This window comes from Rhipicephalus microplus, chromosome 7 (genome assembly GCF_043290135.1).
Source record: "Rhipicephalus microplus isolate Deutch F79 chromosome 7, USDA_Rmic, whole genome shotgun sequence".
Classification (NCBI taxonomy): Eukaryota; Metazoa; Arthropoda; class Arachnida; order Ixodida; family Ixodidae; genus Rhipicephalus; species Rhipicephalus microplus.
In genome coordinates, this window is record NC_134706.1 from 95,853,285 (window position 1) to 95,873,911 (window position 20,627).

Consider the following 20,627-nt stretch of genomic DNA (forward strand, 5'->3'; position numbering starts at 1 on the left):
TCTCTTAGTATTCCAAAGCGCCATGTTGTATTATCAGCTTTTTCAATATCAAGGAACACAAAGAGGAAGAATTGCTTATGAACGAAAGCGTTTCTGATCTGTGCCTCGATACGAACAAGGTGGTCGGTGGTGGATCTACTCTTTCGAAACCCGCACAGAAATGGGTCGAGCAAATTGTTCGTTTCAAGGAAATGTACAAGTCGGCAGTTTATCATTTTTTCGAGAAGTTTGCATAAGCAGCTTGTAAGTGCAATAGGCCTGTAACTCAAAACTAAAGAAGGGTCCTTGCCCTGTTTCGAAATGGGAATAACAATAGCCTCTTTCCAGGAAGTAGTGATAGTGCCAGAGAACCAGATAGCATTGTACAAACACAACACAACACAACAGTAAGGTTTTTTGAGTTTCGATTGGTAGCTTTTTTTAGGATTTCATACATCACACGGTCAGAACCGGGAGCGGAATCACTGCAGGAGTTCAGTGATATTTGGAGCTCAGCTAAGCTGAAAGCTTGGTTGTACGCCTCGTATCTAGTACATTTGTGTTCGAGTTTGTGTTTTCTATTCTTATTCTGTATTTGGAAAGCGTCAATATAGTGTGACGAGCTCGACACCCGCTCGAAGTGTGCACCAAGGAAGTTCGCCTGACCTTCAAGATGTCACCTTGTGTGTTTACGAGTGGGAGTGTGTGTGCTTGTCTTCCTGCTACCGTGCCAACCATGTTCCAGACTTTAGCCTCCTATGTGTATGAATTGATCCCTAATAAAAAATTTTTGCCTACTTCCTCTTCTGGCCTGCCGACGCGTTCGCCTGGCCTGAGACTTTATTTTCTTAAAGATTTGAAGATTTTCGGCTGTCGGTGAGTTCTGAAGCAACCTCCATGCTCTGTTTCGCTCACAAGAGTGGAAACTTGGGCTAGTTGGTGCGTAGTCATATTGCAAGATGTTTCAGCGCGCGAACAAAGGAAAAAGGACAGGGTAGACAGAAAGAGCGCTCCGGGAATGCCTGAAACCACTAGTTCTAACCCATGAATCACCCACTGATAACAACCTGAAGTTTCTAGATTTGAAGCTTTTGTTAGACTCCCGGCATGTTTGCTGGATGTATGAACCAAGAAGCGGCAAGCCTCTTCTGCCTTTCAGCTCGGCTCACTCTAAATTGGTCAAGCGGGGCATCGCTAACCTCTGCCTTGTCAATGCCTTAAAGAAGTCATGCCCCCACATGGTACACCACAGCTTTGCTCTACAAGTAGAGCGGCTCACCAAAGCTGGGTACCCCACGCATGTTCTCGTTTCGGTGGCGGAAAAGCTGGTCACTGTCTTGAAGCGAGGCGACAAACCGGATAAGCGAAACAGTGTCCGAAAGAGCCGGCCTGTCGTACTGCCTTACGTGCACGACGTATCACACAGGCTAAAAAAGATTGCTCGAGACGCCAACGTTTTTGTGGTTTTTTCTGCCCCGGAAAAATTGCAGAGGCTTTGCAAACGGGTCAATTCACCTCGTGCAAATTCTGCCTCGTGCTCTGTCGCGCACAGAACACGCTACATCCCATGCGCAGTGGGAGTCGTTTACTTGATTCCACTGACGTGTGGGTGCATCTATGTCGGGCAAACCGGCAGGTGCATAAATGACCGCCTCCGAGAACACCGAAACAATGTGCACAATGTGGTACAAGGGCATCTTGGCATTCATTGCCGAGATTGTGGGTGCACCCCTCTCTTTGATCAGTGCTCAATATTGGCAAGGCACAGGGATCAGCTTACCCGAGAAATTATTGAAGCCGAAAAAATACACTTGCTAGGAGATAAATGTGTAAGCACATCATCGATTGCTTTATCACAGGCTGAACGTGATTACCTAGCTGGGCTTTGAGGCAATAGAGGACCTTTCACACGTGTTTGTTACTGATGTGTAGATTAGGCGTGCCTTTACCTTCATGCTCTGTTATCATCCTTTTTAGCAGTATATATTCTTGGCACTCTGTCAAATAAAGTTAGTTGGAAGTCAGCGCTCTTTCTGTCTACCCTGTCCTTTTTCCTTTGTTCGCGCGCTGAAACATCTTGCAATATGACTACGCACCAACTAGCCCAAGTTTCCACTCTTGTGAGTTACATTTCTAGTACATCGGGCATCTATATCTCCTCTTCTACAAGCCCTTCTCTTCTCGTCAGTTTAATCAGTGTGGCTGCTTGCCGCGCACGCTCATTGGCGTACTGCATCCGGCTAAAGATACTTCTTCCCGAAGTCAAGGCATTGTTTGGTGGCCTCACTCCCTCGGTTGGCCATGGTTTAAGAGTATCCAAGATTCTACGCTCAGAATGGCTTCGGCAGGCTCGACTGTACCGTCAAGCCCTGCAACTACAAATTCTAGGAAACGAACGCACAGCAGCTAAACAGAAGAAGTGTCGTGAACTCTCAAGCCTCGTAGACCGAAACGTCGAGTTCATGTGGCGCCAGACGCTCACTTACCTGCGGGCCATCACACCAAGGAAGTCTCCAGCTGCTAAGGACTGTGTGCATGTTCTCGGGGATGCTTTTCTTCCCGACAACGTTAAGCACACCCTATGCCTCGGACCAAAGTACGCGGTGGCACCTTCAAGAACACCGCACGAGCTCCTCACTCTGGTCAGGCAAGTCGCCCGTCGTGCTCCTGACTCTGAATGTGATAGATGTGTTGCTCAAGGCGTGCAGGTGCTCTCGAGATGTAAGCCTTCGAACAAAGTTGTCAATACAGGAAGCACTGTCGCGTACCTAAAGGCACATTCCTTGTCACTTCTGCCGGCTGACAAGGAAGGTGGTTTTGCGGTTCTTCCTCGTTCAATGTTTAAGGTGAAAGCTATGCAAGCAATGCAGTCTCTTTTCAACGAGAATGATGAGATAGGTCTGGATAAGCTTAAGAAGCGTGCGAAAACTCTTACCGGGGCCCTGGGGTTTCAAAAGCTTGCGAAGGCGATAGATAGTTGCAAAAAGCTTAGCCTTGACATGTTCTTTTCTGCGAAAACTCACAAAATTGACTGCCCATTGAGGGTCATTGTAACAGAAAGGGGGACCTGGCAAAAGTCTGTAGCGCTTTTCTTGCAGGAAAAGCTAAAACATATAACAATAGACGATCCTTTTTTGGTCAAGAACTCTGACGCTGTTATTGACTTCATTGGACGAACTAACACAGGACTCCAGGCAATGTCTGTGGATATTAAGGACTTGTATTACTCTTTGCCACATGACCAACTACTTAAATGTGTAGAGGAATCCATAGACAGGTTAGGATCATCAGCGTTTCAAACGCGTACTGGAATTCACAACAGCAGCTTATTAGAATTACTCAGTTTTTATTTGAAGGCCACTTTCGTATCATGGGAGGACAAAAACTACTTACAAAAAAGTGGAATATGTATTGGTTCATGTTTGGCACCCATTCTTAGTGACATATTTTTAGCACATCATGATCGTGTCTTGTCAAACAAGCTTGACGACTCTGTAGTTTTTAAAGTTTGCCGTTTTGTTGATGATTACTTAGTGTTGTTGAAATGTGATAGTCAAAATTTTCAGACCATTTCCTCTGACGTGTTGAGTGTTTTCCGGGAATGCCTGAAACCACTAGTTCTAACCCATGAATCACCCACTGATAACAACCTGAAGTTTCTAGATTTGAAGCTTTTGTTAGACTCCCGGCATGTTTGCTGGATGTATGAACCAAGAAGCGGCAAGCCTCTTCTGCCTTTCAGCTCGGCTCACTCTAAATTGGTCAAGCGGGGCATCGCTAACCTCTGCCTTGTCAATGCCTTAAAGAAGTCATGCCCCCACATGGTACACCACAGCTTTGCTCTACAAGTAGAGCGGCTCACCAAAGCTGGGTACCCCACGCATGTTCTCGTTTCGGTGGCGGAAAAGCTGGTCACTGTCTTGAAGCGAGGCGACAAACCGGATAAGCGAAACAGTGTCCGAAAGAGCCGGCCTGTCGTACTGCCTTACGTGCACGACGTATCACACAGGCTAAAAAAGATTGCTCGAGACGCCAACGTTTTTGTGGTTTTTTCTGCCCCGGAAAAATTGCAGAGGCTTTGCAAACGGGTCAATTCACCTCGTGCAAATTCTGCCTCGTGCTCTGTCGCGCACAGAACACGCTACATCCCATGCGCAGTGGGAGTCGTTTACTTGATTCCACTGACGTGTGGGTGCATCTATGTCGGGCAAACCGGCAGGTGCATAAATGACCGCCTCCGAGAACACCGAAACAATGTGCACAATGTGGTACAAGGGCATCTTGGCATTCATTGCCGAGATTGTGGGTGCACCCCTCTCTTTGATCAGTGCTCAATATTGGCAAGGCACAGGGATCAGCTTACCCGAGAAATTATTGAAGCCGAAAAAATACACTTGCTAGGAGATAAATGTGTAAGCACATCATCGATTGCTTTATCACAGGCTGAACGTGATTACCTAGCTGGGCTTTGAGGCAATAGAGGACCTTTCACACGTGTTTGTTACTGATGTGTAGATTAGGCGTGCCTTTACCTTCATGCTCTGTTATCATCCTTTTTAGCAGTATATATTCTTGGCACTCTGTCAAATAAAGTTAGTTGGAAGCAGCGCTCTTTCTGTCTACCCTGTCCTTTTTCCTTTGTTCGCGCGCTGAAACATCTTGCAATATGTCTGTTTCGCTGTTTGCGCGCGTTTCGACATTCGGAGTTCCACCAAGGCACACGACGTTTTTTAGGGTGCCCATTTGTTTGTGGGATGCATTTTGTTGCAGCAACAATCAAAAACGCTGTGAAGTAGTTGACCGCAACATCAATGCACAAAGTACACATGTCACTCCAGTCTATAGGAGCGATGGTATAAAACCGTTCCCAGTCGGCTCTCTTTATGAGCCATTTGGGTATACATGGTGGACACTCAGTTGCTGTGGTTGTGCTCAAAATTACGGGGAAGTAGTGACTTCCGTATGGATAACTGACGACTTTCCACTGGAGTAGAGGCTCAAGAGATGGATGATGTGGTGATGATTTGTGGCGCTTTATGGCACAAGGGCCAATTGATGGCCAAAAAGCGCCATTTCAATGAGTAGAGATGTGGACAATGACATGTTGCGTGGCTGTATAGGGGCCTTAAAATTGCTCGCGATAATGCGGGTAAAAACATAAGTATTAACATCATGACAGTGGTGTGATATGCATAGTAAAAAGGGGGACAAAGGATTTGATAATAAAAACGTGTAAAAATATTTGGCGCTAGCACAAGTGCCTCATCAGCGCCCTTGTGTCCAATGGCTGTGAGGCAAGTGCTATTAACTGTAGTCACTGCAGCAGCAACCTCTCTTAAGAGGTCGCGCTACGCAATGCCTGGATATATTACATGGTGAAAACCGACATCTGTTAAAAAAGCTAGCAATGGTTTATGTGTGAAAGTGGTTCCCTAACGACAAACATTGCGGGGTGTAATGGTATATGTTGTCGGTAGGGTAATGGAAAGTGTTGTCTTCTTAGAGGGTCTAATTGTTTACACTGGATTAAAACGTGAAGAACTGTTAATGCCTCACCACATCTATCACACAATGGTGGATTGCCACCGGACAAAAGATATGAGTGTGTCGTGTATGTGTGTCCTATCCTGAGCCTTGTTAGCGTTACCTCTGTTAGACGTGATATTGATACTGGTGGCCAATGGCCAAGGTGTTGCATGATAACGTGTAGCTTGTTTTGCGTGTGTATATCCCACTTGCTCTGCCAGTAGTCCCTGAGCTTTCGTTTCAGAAACGGCTTAAGATCAAGGGCCGGGATTGGTATGGGTGTAGTGGCAGTGCTTTCGTGGACGGATGCAGCAAGCTGATCCGCCCTCACGTTGCCTTGAATCTCACGGTGCCCTGGCACCCAGCACACTACAACATGCTGTTTGAGTGTGTAGAGTGTGCACAAAATAGAGTAAAGTGAGACAAGAACTGGGATTTTGAATTATTAAGAGTGTGAAGAGCCGTTACCACACTGAGGGAGTCCGTATAAATTACTGCTTTTTGTATTTGTAATTGTTTGATGTGTTTAGCCGCCACAAGTTTCGCATAAGCTTCCGCAGTGAAGATACTTGTGCCTGGATGTAGAGCGCCAGCATCCGAAAAGGATGGGCCGACAGCAGCGTAGGACACAGAGGAGTTAGACTTGGAGGCATCTGTAAAGAACTCAAGACGTGTGTATTTGTGTTGAAGTTCCAGGAAGTATGTTCAGATATGGGCAATAGGCGCATGTTTTGTAACTTCTAGAAAAGACACATCGCAATCTATAGTCTGCCATTGCCACGGCGGCGGGTATGCTACAGGAGCCATTAAACTGTGTTCAAGTGAGACTCCAGTTTCCTCAGCTAGACTCTTCAGGTAAACTGAGAAGGGCTGCCTCATCGAAGGCCTGTTTTGAAACAGAATTGAGCTCGACAAATCATTGATAGTAGAGTATGAGGGGTGCTTCTTGTCTGCTTTCACCTTAAGGAAATAAACAAAGGACATTTAAGTTGTCTGCAGATGAAGCGACCACTCATTTGACTCAACATAAAGGCTTTCTACGGGGCTGGTGCGAAAAGCACCCGTAGAAAGGCGGATGCCCAAATGGTGCACCGGGTCCAGCCTGTTCAAAGCACTTTGAGTCGCAGACTGATAAACAAGGCCCCATAATCTAAGCGGGTGCGGATGAGGCTTCTATAAAGGTTCATGAGACATTGCCTGTCACTACCCCACGCAGTACGTGACAACACTATTAAAATATTCATGGCTTTTAAACTTTTTGTTTTCAGATACTTGATGTGCGGTACGAAGGTCAACTTGTTGTCCAAGATTAATCCTAAGAATTTATGCTCCGCATTAACAGACAGACGTTGACAGTTCAGTTCAATGTCGGGTTCTGAGTGCTTGCCTCAATTTCGGGAGAACAAGACACACGTGCTTTTTTGTGGGTTCAGTCGGAATCCGTTTTCCTCTGCCCATTTGGAGACCTTGTTTAAACCTAACTCAACCTGCAGCTCACACATTGCCAGATTGCGAGATCAAAAGCCAAGCTGGACGTCATCGACATATGTACAATAAAACATATTGCGAGGGATGGACAAGCGCAAGGAATTCATTTTGATGAGAAAATGTGTGCAGCTAAGTACACCACCTTGTGGCACGCCTGTTTCCTGGACAAATGTTTGGGAAAGAACCGTGCCCACTCGGTCACGGAATGTCCGGTTTGACAGGCAACTTTCGATTATGTGAAACATTCTTCAGAGTTCCACCAAGGCACACGCCGTTTTTTAGGTTGTCCATTTGTTTGTGGGATGCATTTTGTTGCAGCATCAATCAAAAACGCTGTGAAGTAGTCGACAGCAACCTCAATGTTCAAAGTACATATGTCATTCCAACCTAGACGAGCGATGGTATAAAACTGTTCCCAGTCGGCTCTGTTTATGAGCCACTTGGTAACACGTGGTGGACACTCAGTTACTGTAGTTGTGCTCACAATTACGGGGAAGTGGTCACTTCCGCACAGATTACTGACGACTTTCAACTGGAGTTGAGGCAACAAGAGATGGAGATACTATGCTTAGGTCTATGGAGGAGTAGGTGTTATTAGCGAGATTATAACAGGTTGGTTCTTTTCGATTTAGGAGACACGCGCTCGACGAGAGAAGGAACTGTTCAATCAGTCGACCTCGCGAGTCATACCGAGAGTCACCCCATAGCCTGCTATGTGCATTAAAGTCTCCAAGGACAATATAAGGTTCCGGAAGTTCATCAATTAAAGAGTGTAAATCACGTTTCTGCAGCTGATAGCTAGGAGGAATGTAAATAGTGCAGATTGTGATTAATTTATCAAAAAGAACCGCTCGAACAGCCACTGCCTCAAGGGATGTTTGGAGTTCTAAGTGTATGCATGCAATTCCTTTATTCACTATGATGGCAACACCTCCGGATGATGTCATGGCATCAACACGGTCCTTTCGGAAAATAACGTATTTACGAAGAAAATTTGTGTCTTTTGAATTAAGGTGTGTTTCTTGTACACACAGCACTTTTGGTGAGTGTTCGTGTAAAAGTTCTTGAATGTCATCGAGGTTTCTGAGAAGACCCCTGACGTTCCATTGTACATTTGACTGTTCATGGTGAATGTAAAATATTGCTGTGTGTACGAAAAGCGAGTAGCTGTTTAGACAGGGAGTTTGAGTTCACTTAACAGGGCCGTCACTAGGCCCTGTTATCTGTTTTTTCGTTTTCTTGGCGCGCTCCAAGGAGCCACGCCGCTCTTTCGGCACCAAGGGTACCAACATATCCATTGCCTCCTCGGAGGCACTGGATGCCCGCACGTGCGGGCTGTTAGTTCGAATTTCGGGCCTCGCTTGGTGAGGTGAGGTCTTGAGACCCGAGGACTCTGGAGTCTCCGGTCTCTGTTTGGGAGTAGGCGGTGTAGCCTGGGCTACAGCCGCCTTGGGGGCAGGTGCCACAACCACCGGCTCGGTATGCGCGGGCCGGAGAAGTGGCGAGGGCTGGTGCGGCGGTGCCGCCTAACGCGCCGCATCAGCGTATGTAGGTCAATAGAATAGTGTTTCCTTAAATGAAATGTTCTCCTTCACCTTCAACGTAATTATTTCTTTTTCTTTTTTCCAGTATGTGCAGGAGCGTGAATATGCGGCATGGTTTCCTTCGCAGTTTACACAGTGTGGCGGTTGTTTTCAGTTCTCAGACACGTGGCCTAGGACTCCACATTGTGCACAAGTCTGGCGACCGCGACAGCTTTTAGAGCCATGGCCCTACCTCTGGCACTGGAAGCAACGACGAGGGTTCGGTATGTACGGCCTGATAGGTGTCTTGGTGTACCCTGTTTGAATAGATTCTGGTAGTTTACTGGATGCAAAGGTGAGTATTAAGTGTTTCGTCGGTGTTTCCTTATTATCTCTTCTGATGATAATTCTCAATACAATAGTGACATTTTCGCTCTTCCACCCCTCCAAAAGTTCAGTTTCGGCCAGGTCAAGTAGGTCTGCGTCAGATACCACTCCGCGAGTTACGTTCATAGATCTGTGTGGTGTTACGATGATCGGTACGTCACCAAACTTTGAGAGTCCGTCTAGCTTTACAAATTGTTCTTTGTCCCGAATTTCGAGAAGAAGGTCTCCGCTAGCCATTTTAGTTACTTTGTATCTAGCCCCGAAAGCTTCAGTAAGACACCTGGCAACTACGAAAGAAGATACGGTCCTGGCTTGCTTTCCAGTTTCTTCACAGTAAATGATGTGGAAATGGGGAAAATTTTCTATTGGCTGGTTGAAAAAGTTTATGTCATCGGTGCGTACCCGCTTTAGGCCGATACGATCAGACAGTAGGGGGAATGAATGCTCCTTGCATGCCGGTCTTATCTTTGTTCAGCAGCGTTGGCGGCCACCCACCACGAAGCCCAACAAGGGGACGCTGCAAGTTTGCAGGTGCTGAAAGCTTGCAGACGTCAGCCGTAGAACACTGCCATAACCCAATGCGCCTAGGCCAAGGTAGGCTATTTTCACAGGGTTAACCCTTGCCAACAGTAAAATTGGAAGTAAACCGAAGAGATAAGTAGACAGGACAGACTAAAAGTTAGAGATAAAGACGATCGATGTTTTAGGGGAGAGAGATAGGAAAAGGCGACTGCCGATTTCCCGTGGGTGGGTCAGCCCAGGGGTGCCGTCTACGTGAAGCCGGGGCCAAAGGGGTGTGTTACCTCTGCAGGGGGGGCCTTAAAGGTCCGATCACCCAGCGTCAGCTCAACCCCCAGGATCCCCTTTTCCCTGGACACGGCAAAGCCACGCACGGATAGGCGTGGGAGGGAGTCTAAACCCCCCCGTTAGCTCGGGTCCGTGGTGTCGCTACACACCAAACGCCTGCTTGCACAGACGCCCCTGCGGGGGACAAGTGGCCTCTAAACACTGAAGCGAGGTGAGGTTAAAAGCGATGCTTCTAAAATGATCATGCTAGAATGCGGTACAATAAGCTATACCACAATCCTTTGCGACGCTTTGCAAGTTTCTGCTTTCTCTACACTGAAAAAAATTCAAGCTTACCTCTGTATGACCTTCACTACACTATAAACAGTCGTGCTCATCTAGAAGAGGAAAGAGAATGTCTGATATTCTATGGAATGAATTAAACCAGCATTGGTCATGGTTTGTACTGGAGGCGACAAACAATTAAGGTATTAAAATCATCAGCCTATTTAAAGATCAGTTGTCTAAAGAATGCTTCACGTTAATGAATAATTTAAAGTTCTGTCAACTTCAGAGAGGTACAAGGCATTATCATTTAGGTGCATCAAAGCAACTGTTGCAAACATAGACCCTCTGTTGTTTACTGTAACACGACAGTCCCTCTCATAATTTTTAACACTGGTTACCACAGGTAAATCTCCACACCAAGACAAGTAAAGCGATACCACTCATTTCTGATAATAAAGCAGCTGTGCTTATCTTTAATAGCACAGAAGCAGTAGAAAATAGATTACTAAGTAGTCCAATTTCAAAGCATTACTTCCACAAAGTACACAAAAAAGAGCAGCACATATATGCACTGCAGTAACACTTGACATCTTTCTAAGTGTTTTCTGCATTTATAGCATGCACAAATGTGTTCGACGTATTACTACGCATGACGATGCATTAAATATTTTGAAAAGTATTTCTAATTTTATCTGACACAGGGCGAAAATGGCCTTCAATTTATATGCCATTTTCTCTGAAAGGGTAGATGCGTGTGAAAGCTGCAAAATGCATTGCCTTCAATGATAATTGATAGGGTTTGACGTCCCAAAACCATGATATGATTATGAAAGACACCGTAGTGGAGGGCTCGGGAAATTTCAACCACCTGGAGTTCTTTAACATAAACATGGGTCTCAACCATTTTCGTCCCCATTGAAAACGCAACCGCCACAGCCAAGATTCGATCCCACAACTGTCGAATAAGCAGTCGAGTATCTTAACCACTACACCACTGTGGCTGTTAGCACTGCCTTTAATTAAGTTTCAAATGTCTTAACTTAATTGTATGTACTAATATTTCTTGTCGTTTGTTTTATTGCACTGTTGTATTACATTCTTGTTCTGTTATTTACTACCCAAATTTGTATAATTTTCTATTCACCACTCCCCTCTGTAGTGACCTCGGGCCTTGAGGGTACAATAAATAAATAAATAAATAAATATATATATATATATAAACTATTATTTAACAATGACTTGGTCATAACAAAAAAGAGTAGCAAGCAGCATGCTCAAGTGCACAGGCATGGATGGGCTAGACAGGTGTGCAAGCGAAAGAACACACGCACACCTCTCTCCAGTTTCGTCATGGCACAATTCAGGAAGATTTGAAGGGGTACTGACACGCAATTTTTCAGTTTTTTCGCTGAAATCAAAGGCCAAGCTCTTAAGGACCTAAAAACTGATAGTGCTAAGCGCACGAGTACCTTGAAAAGGTGATCTTTTAGAAGATACTTTTGGTTCCTGCTGTATCCGGACGTCGCTAAACAGTATGAGCTCATAACGTGTTTGCGCCACATATAGTGACATCTTTACGGCCACTCCACATTATGGATCCCTTTGTGACGTACAAGCAGCCATCTTGGAAGTTTTCGTACCTGACGTCATCATAACAAGCTGGCTGCAGAGTGAAGTCACTGGAATTAGTACTGTAGTCTGACCTAAAGCTATCGTTGAAAAATCATCGTTGAAAAATTCGTCTTTGGAAAAAGGTGTCAGTAGCCTTTTAACTGTAAGATTTTCTTTGCATGATTGATATGTGGGGTTTAACGTCCCAAAACCATTATATGATTATGAGAGACGCCGTAGTGGAGGGCTCCGGAAATTTCGACCACCTGGGGTTCTTTAACGTGCACCCAAATCTGAGCACACGGGCCTACAACATTTCCGCCTCCATCGGAAATGATTTTCTTTGCGTGGTATGAACACATGACGCCTGCGGGACTCACCATTCTTGGTAAGAGACTGCGTTGTTGAGCTGCCCGGCCCTCGTCTGCGCTTTCTGCACAGCAAGAAATAATATAGCGCAATGAATAAAATGTAACACAGCAATCAAATCTTCATAGTCAACCAGCTACTTAGCTTCCATAGCAATTGTGTGCTCTGGAGGAAGTCATAATCATGTTAACTGCATTTAAATATGCACAGGTAATGCATTTATTAATTCATATAAACCTACTTAGACCAACAAACATTTGAGAAGCTTGAAACAGCAACACATAGGTACTTCTTGGAGCATGAATACAGCAATGATGATGATGCGTGGCGCTTTGTGGCGCAAGGGCCAATAGATGGCCAAAGAGCGCCATTTCGATGAGTAGAGATGCGGACAAAGATATGTTGCGTGGCTGTATAGGGGCCTTAAAATTCCTCGCAATAATGCGGGTAAAAACATAAGTATTAAGATCGTGACAGTGGCGTGATATGAATATTAAAAAGGATGACAAAGGTTTTGATAATAAAAACATGTAAAAATATTTGGCACTAGCACAAGTGCCTCATCAGGGCCCTTGTGTCCAAGGGCTGCGAGGCAAGTGCTTTTAAATGTAGTCACTGTAGCAGCAACCTCTCTTGAGAGGTCACGCTACGCAATGACTGGGTATATTACATAGTAAAAATTGACATCTCTTAAAAAAGCTGACGATGATTTATGGGTTAAAAGTGGTTCCCTACCGACAAACATTGCGGGGTGTAATGGTATATGTTGTCGGTAGGGTAATGGAAAGTGTTGTCTTCTTAGAGTGTCTAACTCTTTACATTGAGGCCCGTGTGCTCAGATTTGGGTGCACGTTAAAGAACTCCAGGTGGTCTAAATTTCCGGAGCCCTCCACTACGGCGTCTCTCATAATCATATAGTGGTTTTGGGACGTTAAACCCCATATATCAATCAACTCTTTACATTGGATTAAAACGTGAAGAACTGTTAATGCCTCACCACAATTGTCACACAGTGGGCTCTGTGACTGCACCTCAACGCAGCCATCTAACCCGCTAATCTTTGCGATGCAGACGATCGTCCATATGATCACCAGCCAGCTACTGCTGACCTCGGCGCGCATCTTTGCCGGTGCGTCATCGGGGTGCGCACTGCCGTGCTTCGCAGCGGCGTCGGGATGCTACCACGTGTCGCTCGTCACCAGCCGACCCGGGATGACCGTGCCGCCAGGGGAGCAGAGGCTACCAGAGGCCAAAGCATTGTGGACGGCCACACCATCATCGACATCAACAGCTCCGCTGCATATAAAAGCGCAACCACCGCCGGCACCGCCCCGTGGGCTCTGTGACTGCACCTCAACGCAGCCATCTAACCCGCTAATCTTTGCGATGCAGGTTAGTAAATCCTACGCGCTGTTTGCAAAAAAAAAACTAGCAATTACGTCTTAGTGCAGTTACCGAGCCCACGGTGCTGTCTCGCCATTGCCGCTGAATGTGTTTCCGTTATTCATTCCTTGTTGATGTCGTCAGGAGATGTGGAAACTAACCCTGGCCCTGGCGGAAACGATGCCGTGTTGACAGAACTTCAGAAAATAGCCGCAGGCCAATCCAAAGTAATTACTGAAGTACAGAGCCTCAAATCTCAGCTAAACACTACTGATAGAACATTAACGGATTTATGCAAACGGATGACCGACCTAGAAGCACACTACCAGGCCCTTATTCCTATCCGAAACGACATCGAAAAGATGCGGGCAGACACAAGCAGCATGTCTCGCAAGATCGAGGAGTTAGAAGACCGCCTAGATGACGCGGAAAATCGATCACGTCAAAATAACCTCATCTTTTATGGCATCTCCGACCCTACTGACAGCGAGACATGGAACGATTCCGAAAAAATAATTATCGATTTCTGCCATAAATCTAGGAATAACCGTAGGACCTCATGACTTCGAAAGAGCTCATTGCCTTGGTCGTCATTCGTTTGGTAGAAATCGCCCCATAATCGTAAAATTCACATGTTACAAAACAAAGGACTCGATCCTATCAAATGGCCGGAAATTAAGAAATACTAACTTTAGCATTGGAGAGGACTTTTCGCTCTCCGTTCGACACGCGCGAAAACAATTAATAGCATTTGCCAAGGCTAAATCTGCTAAGTTCTCCTTGCGGTATAAAAACCCTGCACATCGGTCCGAAACGTTATATTTTTGATAAATTGTCTAGCACTGTTAAAGAAATCACATAGCAGTCACCCTGTCACCATGTACCTACAAACCGACAGCGCCCGGCACTTGCCAAACCACTCTCATTTTCCGTGATATTTACTAACATCTGCAGTTTCCTTCCAAAGCGCGAACTCTTATCGAAGATTGTTTTGTCATCCGGAAGCAATATACTGGTACTAACTGAAACTTGGCTCAACGATAACGTTTCGGACGCTGAAAATCTGACTGACTTACCCGAATTCCGCGTGTATCGTAGCGACCGAAAGTGTACTCGAGGGGGTGGTGTTCTGGTCGCGATTCACCAAGGTATATCATGTTCCGTTGTACACGTAACGTCCGACATTGAATCATTATGGCTCATTTGTCACGCTCCTCCCCTAACAGTACTTCTTCGCGTTTGTTATAGGCCACCGCATACTAATCCAGACTTCTGTAGGCACCTAAACAATAGCCTAAGGCAACTTGTTGCCACTTACCCCAATGCTCGCATCCTTCTCTTTGGCGACTTCAATTACCCGAACATCAAATGGCATAACCTAAACATGTCGTCATTATTATGTCATGCAGAGGCTAAAAACTTCATTGACGTATGTTTAAATTTTAACCTGAGTCCGTCAGTCTCAGAACCAACACGCGTTACGCAAGAAACAGCAAACATCCTAGACCTAATACTAACTAACAGTCCCGAGAACCTTTCATCTATCAGTTATCTCCCAGAAATCGGCGACCATAAAATCATACATGCCCTATTTTCATTCAGTTCTGTTCTAAAGTACACATCCTCAAAAACAATATGCCTTTACGACCGGGGAAACTACGATGCAATAACTGAAGACCTTAACACCTTTTGTTCTGAGTACAAATCAGTGTTTCCCACTCGCACAGTACATGAAAACTGGTCAATATTCAAAAATAAATTAAGTGTGCTCACTAATATGTTCATTCCGAGGGTTACCTTTCATGCTAATCACAATAAGCCATGGTTTTCTGTACGTTTAAAACGGCTGGAAAATAAAAAGAAACGGCTCTTCCGTTCGGCCAAACGCCGTGACACGCAGAGTGACTAGGATAAATACTTCGCAGTGGAAAAATCATATCTAGTTGAGATCCGGAACGCCAAGCATACATTTTATCACGATGACTTACCAAAGCTACTAACCAGCAACCCCAGGAAATTTTGGCAACTTTTAAATCCAAAGCAGACTCACGACATCACACTGACTAACGACGCGCATGAACCAGTGACAGACCATGAATGTGGGGAAATATTTAACACCGCATTCGTATCTGTCTTTACTCAAGAACTTGACGCACCTTCACAATCAACATCAGTTAACATCGAAGCATTCATGCCAACTATCTCATTTTTCGAAGAAGGCATTGCATCCGTAATCGATAACATGAAGCTTTCATCATCAGCCGGTATGGACTCAATTAATTCTAAGCTACTGAAGAATGGTAAATCAATTTGTGCCTCTGATTTTTTCACAGTCACTCGCCTCGGGAATCATTCCAGGTGACTGGAAAACGGGGAAGGTCGTTCCAGTGTACAAATCAGGTAACAGAAACTTACCCTTGAACTACCGCCCCATTTCATTAACTAGTGTACCCTGTAAAATCATGGAACACGTCATTTACTCTCAAATCGCAAGTTTCTTAGACTCATGTAATTTTTTTCATCAATGACAACATGGATTTCGTAAAGGTCACTCCTGCGAAACACAATCAGCGCTATTTCTTCAAGATTTGCACACTAACCTAGACCGTAACATGCAGACTGATGTAATTTTTCTAGACTATGCGAAAGCGTTCGATAAAGTTCCTCACCACCGCCTTTTGCTAAAACTTTCACACCTGCACCTAGACCCTAACATTCTTCGTTGGATTGAACAGTTTCTCACTAACCGTTCTCAGTCAGTCTTTGTTAATGGCCACCTATCTAACTCTCTCCCAGTCACATCAGGCGTTCCCCAAGGATCTGTCCTCGGTCCCCTTCTTTTCCTAATATATATTAACGACTTGCCCGACCATGTATCCTGCAGCATCCGCATATTCGCGGACGACTGTGCCATCTATTACACTATCAGTAACCAGCATGATCACCTGTATCTCCAAACCAACCTTAACAACGTGCTTAATTGGTGTAACACATGGTTAATGACCCTCAATCCTTCTAAATGTAAACTCATGTCTTTTTCTCGTCGCCATAGCCCATATCGCTTCCACTATTCCATCGTTAACACCGCAATTGAATCAGTACCGTCTTATAAATATCTTGGAATAACCTTGTCTTATGATTTATCATGGCATACACACATCGCTAATGTAGTTTCAGCATCTAATAAAGCACTTGGTTTTCTCAAACGCCATCTCCGCCTAGCCCCCCCCACATGTAAAATTACTTGCGTACAAATCTTTAATCAGACCAAAATTAGAATATGCATCTGCCATATGGAGCCCTCATCAAGCGTATTTAATCAAAGCATTAGAAGCGGTACAAAACCGTGCTGCCAGATTCATTCACTCATTTTACTCATACGATATCAGTATTTCATCTTTGAAAGCGAAATCTGGACTACCACTCCTTTCTTTGCGCCGCCGCACTGCAACCCTCGTGCTTTATCACAAGTTATTTCATTCTTCCCTCAATCAGCCACCTTATATAGTAGCCGCAGCACGCATATCTCATCGAACCAGCCATCCATTTCAGGTTTCCCGCCCTTCTCCGCGCACCACTGCTTTTTCTGCTTCGTTCTTTTTTCGAGCAGCCACGGACTGGAACGGCCTCCCCCGGGACATCGCCAAAATTGCCTCATCATCTGCCTTTCAAGACCGTGTTATTGATCATCTTCAATACTAAAACAACTTCTACTGCTTATTGTTAACCTAAATAAAACCCCACCCCTTATGTAATGCCCCTCCCAGAAAGGGGAGCTTTTAAGGTAATAAACTGAACTGAACTGAACTGAACAGTGGTGGATCACCACCGGACAAAAGATGTGTGTGTGTCGTGTATGTGTGTCCTATCCTGAGTCTTGTTAGTGTTACCTCTGTTAGACGTGATTTTGATACCGGTGGCCAATGGCCAAGGTGTGGCTTGATAACGTGAAGCTTGTTTTGTGTGTGTCTATCCCGCTTGCTCTGCCAGTAGTCCCTGAGCTTTCGTTTGAGAGACGGCTTAAGATAAGGGGCGGGATTGAGATGGGTGTAGTGGCACTGATTTCGTGGACGGATGCAGCAAGCTGATCCGCCATTACGTTGCCTTGAATCTCACGGTGCCCTGGTACCCAGCACACTACAACATGTTGGTTGAGTGCGTAGAGTGTGCATAAAATGGAGTAAAGTGAGACGAGGACAGGGTTTTTTTTGTTTTTTAAGACTGTGCAGAGCCGTTACCACACTGAGGCAGTCTGTATAAATTACTGCCTTTTGTATTTGTAAGTGTTTGATGTGTTTAGCTGTCACAAGTATCGCATAAGCTTCCGCTGTGAAGATTCTTGTGTCTGGTTGTAGAGGGCCAGCATCCGAAAAGGAAGGGCCAACAGCAGCGTAGGACACAGAGGAGTTGGACTTAGAGGCATCTGTAAAGAAATCAGGACGTGTGTATTTGTGTTGAAGTTCCAGGAAGTATGTTCGGATATGGGCAATAGGCGCATGTTTTGTAACTTCTCGGAAAGACACATCGCAATCTATAGTCTGCCACTACCACGGTGGTGGGTATGCTACAGGAGCCATTAAACTGTGTTCAAGTAACACTCCAGTATCCTCAGCTAGACCCTTCAGGCCAAGTGAGAAGGGCTGCCTCATCAAAGGCCTGTTTTGAAACAGAATGGAGCTCGACAAATCAATAATAGTGGAGTATGAGGGCTGCTTCATGTCTGCTTTCCTCTTAAGAACATAAACAAAGGACATGTAAGTTCTCTGCAGATGAAGTGACCACTCATTTGACTCAACGAAAAGGCTTCCTACGGGGCTGGTGCGAGAAGCACCCGTAGAAAGGCGGATGCCCAAATGGTGCACGGGGTCCAGCATCTTCAAAGCACTTTGAGTCGCAGACTGATAGACAACGGCCCCATAATCTAAGCGGGTGTGAATGAGGCTTCTATACAAATTCACGAGACATTGCCTGTCATTACCCCACGTAGTACGTGACAACACTTTTAAAACATTCATGGCTTTTAAACATTTTGTTTTTAGATACTTGATGTACGGCACGAAGGTCAACTTGTTGTCCAAGATTAGGCCTAAGAATTTATGCTCGGCTTTGACGGACAGACGTTGCCCGTTCAGTCGAATGTCAGGTTCCGAGTGCATGCCTCTCTTTCGAGAGAACAAAACACACGTGCTTTTTTGTGGGTTCAGTCGGAATCTGTTTTCCTCTGCCCATTTGGAGACCTTGTTTAAACCTAACTGAACCTGCCGCTCACACATTGCCAAGTTGCATGACTTGAAGCCAAGCTGAACGTTGTCGACATATGTACAATAGAACATATTGCGGGGGATGGACAGGTGCAAGGAATTCATTTTGATTATAAAAAGTGTACAACTAAGTACCCCACCTTGCGGCACGCCTGTTTCCTGGACAAATGTTCGGGACAGAACACTGCCCACACGGACACGGAATGTCCCATTGGACAAGTAACTCCCGATTATGGAAAACATTCTACCGCGCACGCCAAGATGGAACAGGTCTCTTAGAATTCCAAAGCACCATGTTGTATCATAAGCCTTTTCGATGTCGAGACACAGAGAAAAAATATTGTTTATGGACGAAAGCGTCTCTGATCTGTGCCTCGATACGAACAAGGTGGTCTGTGGTGGATGTACTCTCTCGAAACTCGCACTGAAATGGGTCGAGCAAATTGTTTGTTTCAAGAGTATGTACAAGTCGGCAGTTTATCATTTTTTCGAAGACTTTGCACAAGCAGCTTGTAAGTGCAATAGGCCTATAACTTGAAGCTAAAGAAGGGTCCTTGCCCTCTTTCAAAATGGGAATAATAATAGCCTCTTTCCAGGAGGTAGTGATAGTGCCAGAAAACCAGATAGCATTGTACAAACAAAGTAAGTTTTTTCGTGTTTCTGCTGGTAGGTTTTTTAACATTTCATACATCACACGGTCAGAACCTGGGGCAGAAGTACTGCAGGAGTTTAGAGATGTTCGAAGCTCAGCTAGACTGAACGCTTGGTTATATGCCTCGTTTCTAGTGCAGTTGTGTTCGAGTTTCTGCTTTTCTATTCTTGTTCTGTATTTTTGGAAAGTGTCAGTATAGTGGGACGGGCTGGACACGCGTTCTCAAGTGTGCACCGAGGAAGTTTGCCTGATCTTCCAAGGTATCACCCTGAGTGTTTACGAGTGGAAGTGTGTGTACTTGTTTTCCTGCTATCCTACCAACCCTGTTCCAGACTTTAGCCTCCTGTGTGTATAAATTGATCCCTGACAAAAACTTCTGCCAGCTTTCTCTTCTGGCTTGCCGACGCGTTCTCCTGCCTTGAGACTTTATTTTCTTGAAGGTGTCAAGATTTTCGGCTGTCGGTGAGTTCCGAAGCAACCTCCATGTCTTATTCTGCTCCTTTCGCGCATTACGACACTCAGTGTTCCACCATGGGACGTGTCGCTTGCCGGGCTGTCCAGATGTTTGTGGGATGCATTTGGCTGCTGCGTTAATAAGGAGAGCTGTGAAGTACTGCACAGCTTCATCTATGCTTAGCCCACATATGTCAGTCCAACATAACTGAGCATTGTTATGAAACTGTTTCCAGTCGGCTTTGTGTATAAGCCATTTGGGAACTCGTGGAGGAAATTCGTATGATGTTTGTGTACTCAAAACGACAGGAAAATGGTCACTTCCGTAGGGATTATTTAGAACTTTCCATTGGAGTAATGGTACAAGTGAAGGAGATGCGATGCTGAGATCTATGGAAGAGTAGGTTTTGTTGGCAAGGTTATAATATGTTGCCTCTTTCCTATTCAACAGACAGGCACCGGAGGAAAAAAGGAACTGTTCTATAAGACGACCTCGTGCATCGCAGCGAGAATCACCCCATAGACTGCTATGAGCATTCAGGTCACCAAGGACCAGATAAGGTTCGGGTAGTTGGTCTATTAAGGACTCGAATTCTTGTTTTCCAAGACGGTGGTGTGGGGGTATGTACAGAGAGCAGATGGTGACGAGCTTGTTGAAAAGAACTGCTCGAACAACCACTGCCTCTAGTGTTTTTTTGCAGTGGTAATAGCGTGCATGCTACTTTTTGATTAACAATAATGGCTACACCGCCGGATGATGCCGCAGCATCATCTCTGTCCTTTCGGAAGAGAACATACCGACGCAAAAAATTCGTGTTTTTAGATTTTAAATGAGTTTCCTGTACACACAGCACTTTCGGCGAATGTTTGCAAAAGAGCTTTTGAACATCATCGAAGTTTCTAAGCAGTCCTCTGACGTTC

The 20,627-nt window shown here is 45.2% G+C and overlaps 1 protein-coding gene across 2 annotated transcripts in view; it reads right to left on the reverse strand.

Moving 5' to 3' along the window:
- LOC119179773 (uncharacterized) overlaps nucleotides 1–20,627 on the reverse strand; it is a 252,867-nt gene that overhangs the window by 6,140 nt on the left and 226,100 nt on the right. The window contains exon 3 of one of the 2 annotated variants that reach the window (XM_075869480.1): nucleotides 11,969–12,021. In XM_075869480.1, coding sequence (XP_075725595.1) covers nucleotides 11,969–12,021 — 53 coding nt within the window. Of the gene's footprint in view, nucleotides 1–11,968; nucleotides 12,022–20,627 lie in introns of those variants that run through there. The other variant, XR_012884995.1, reaches the window with a different exon arrangement.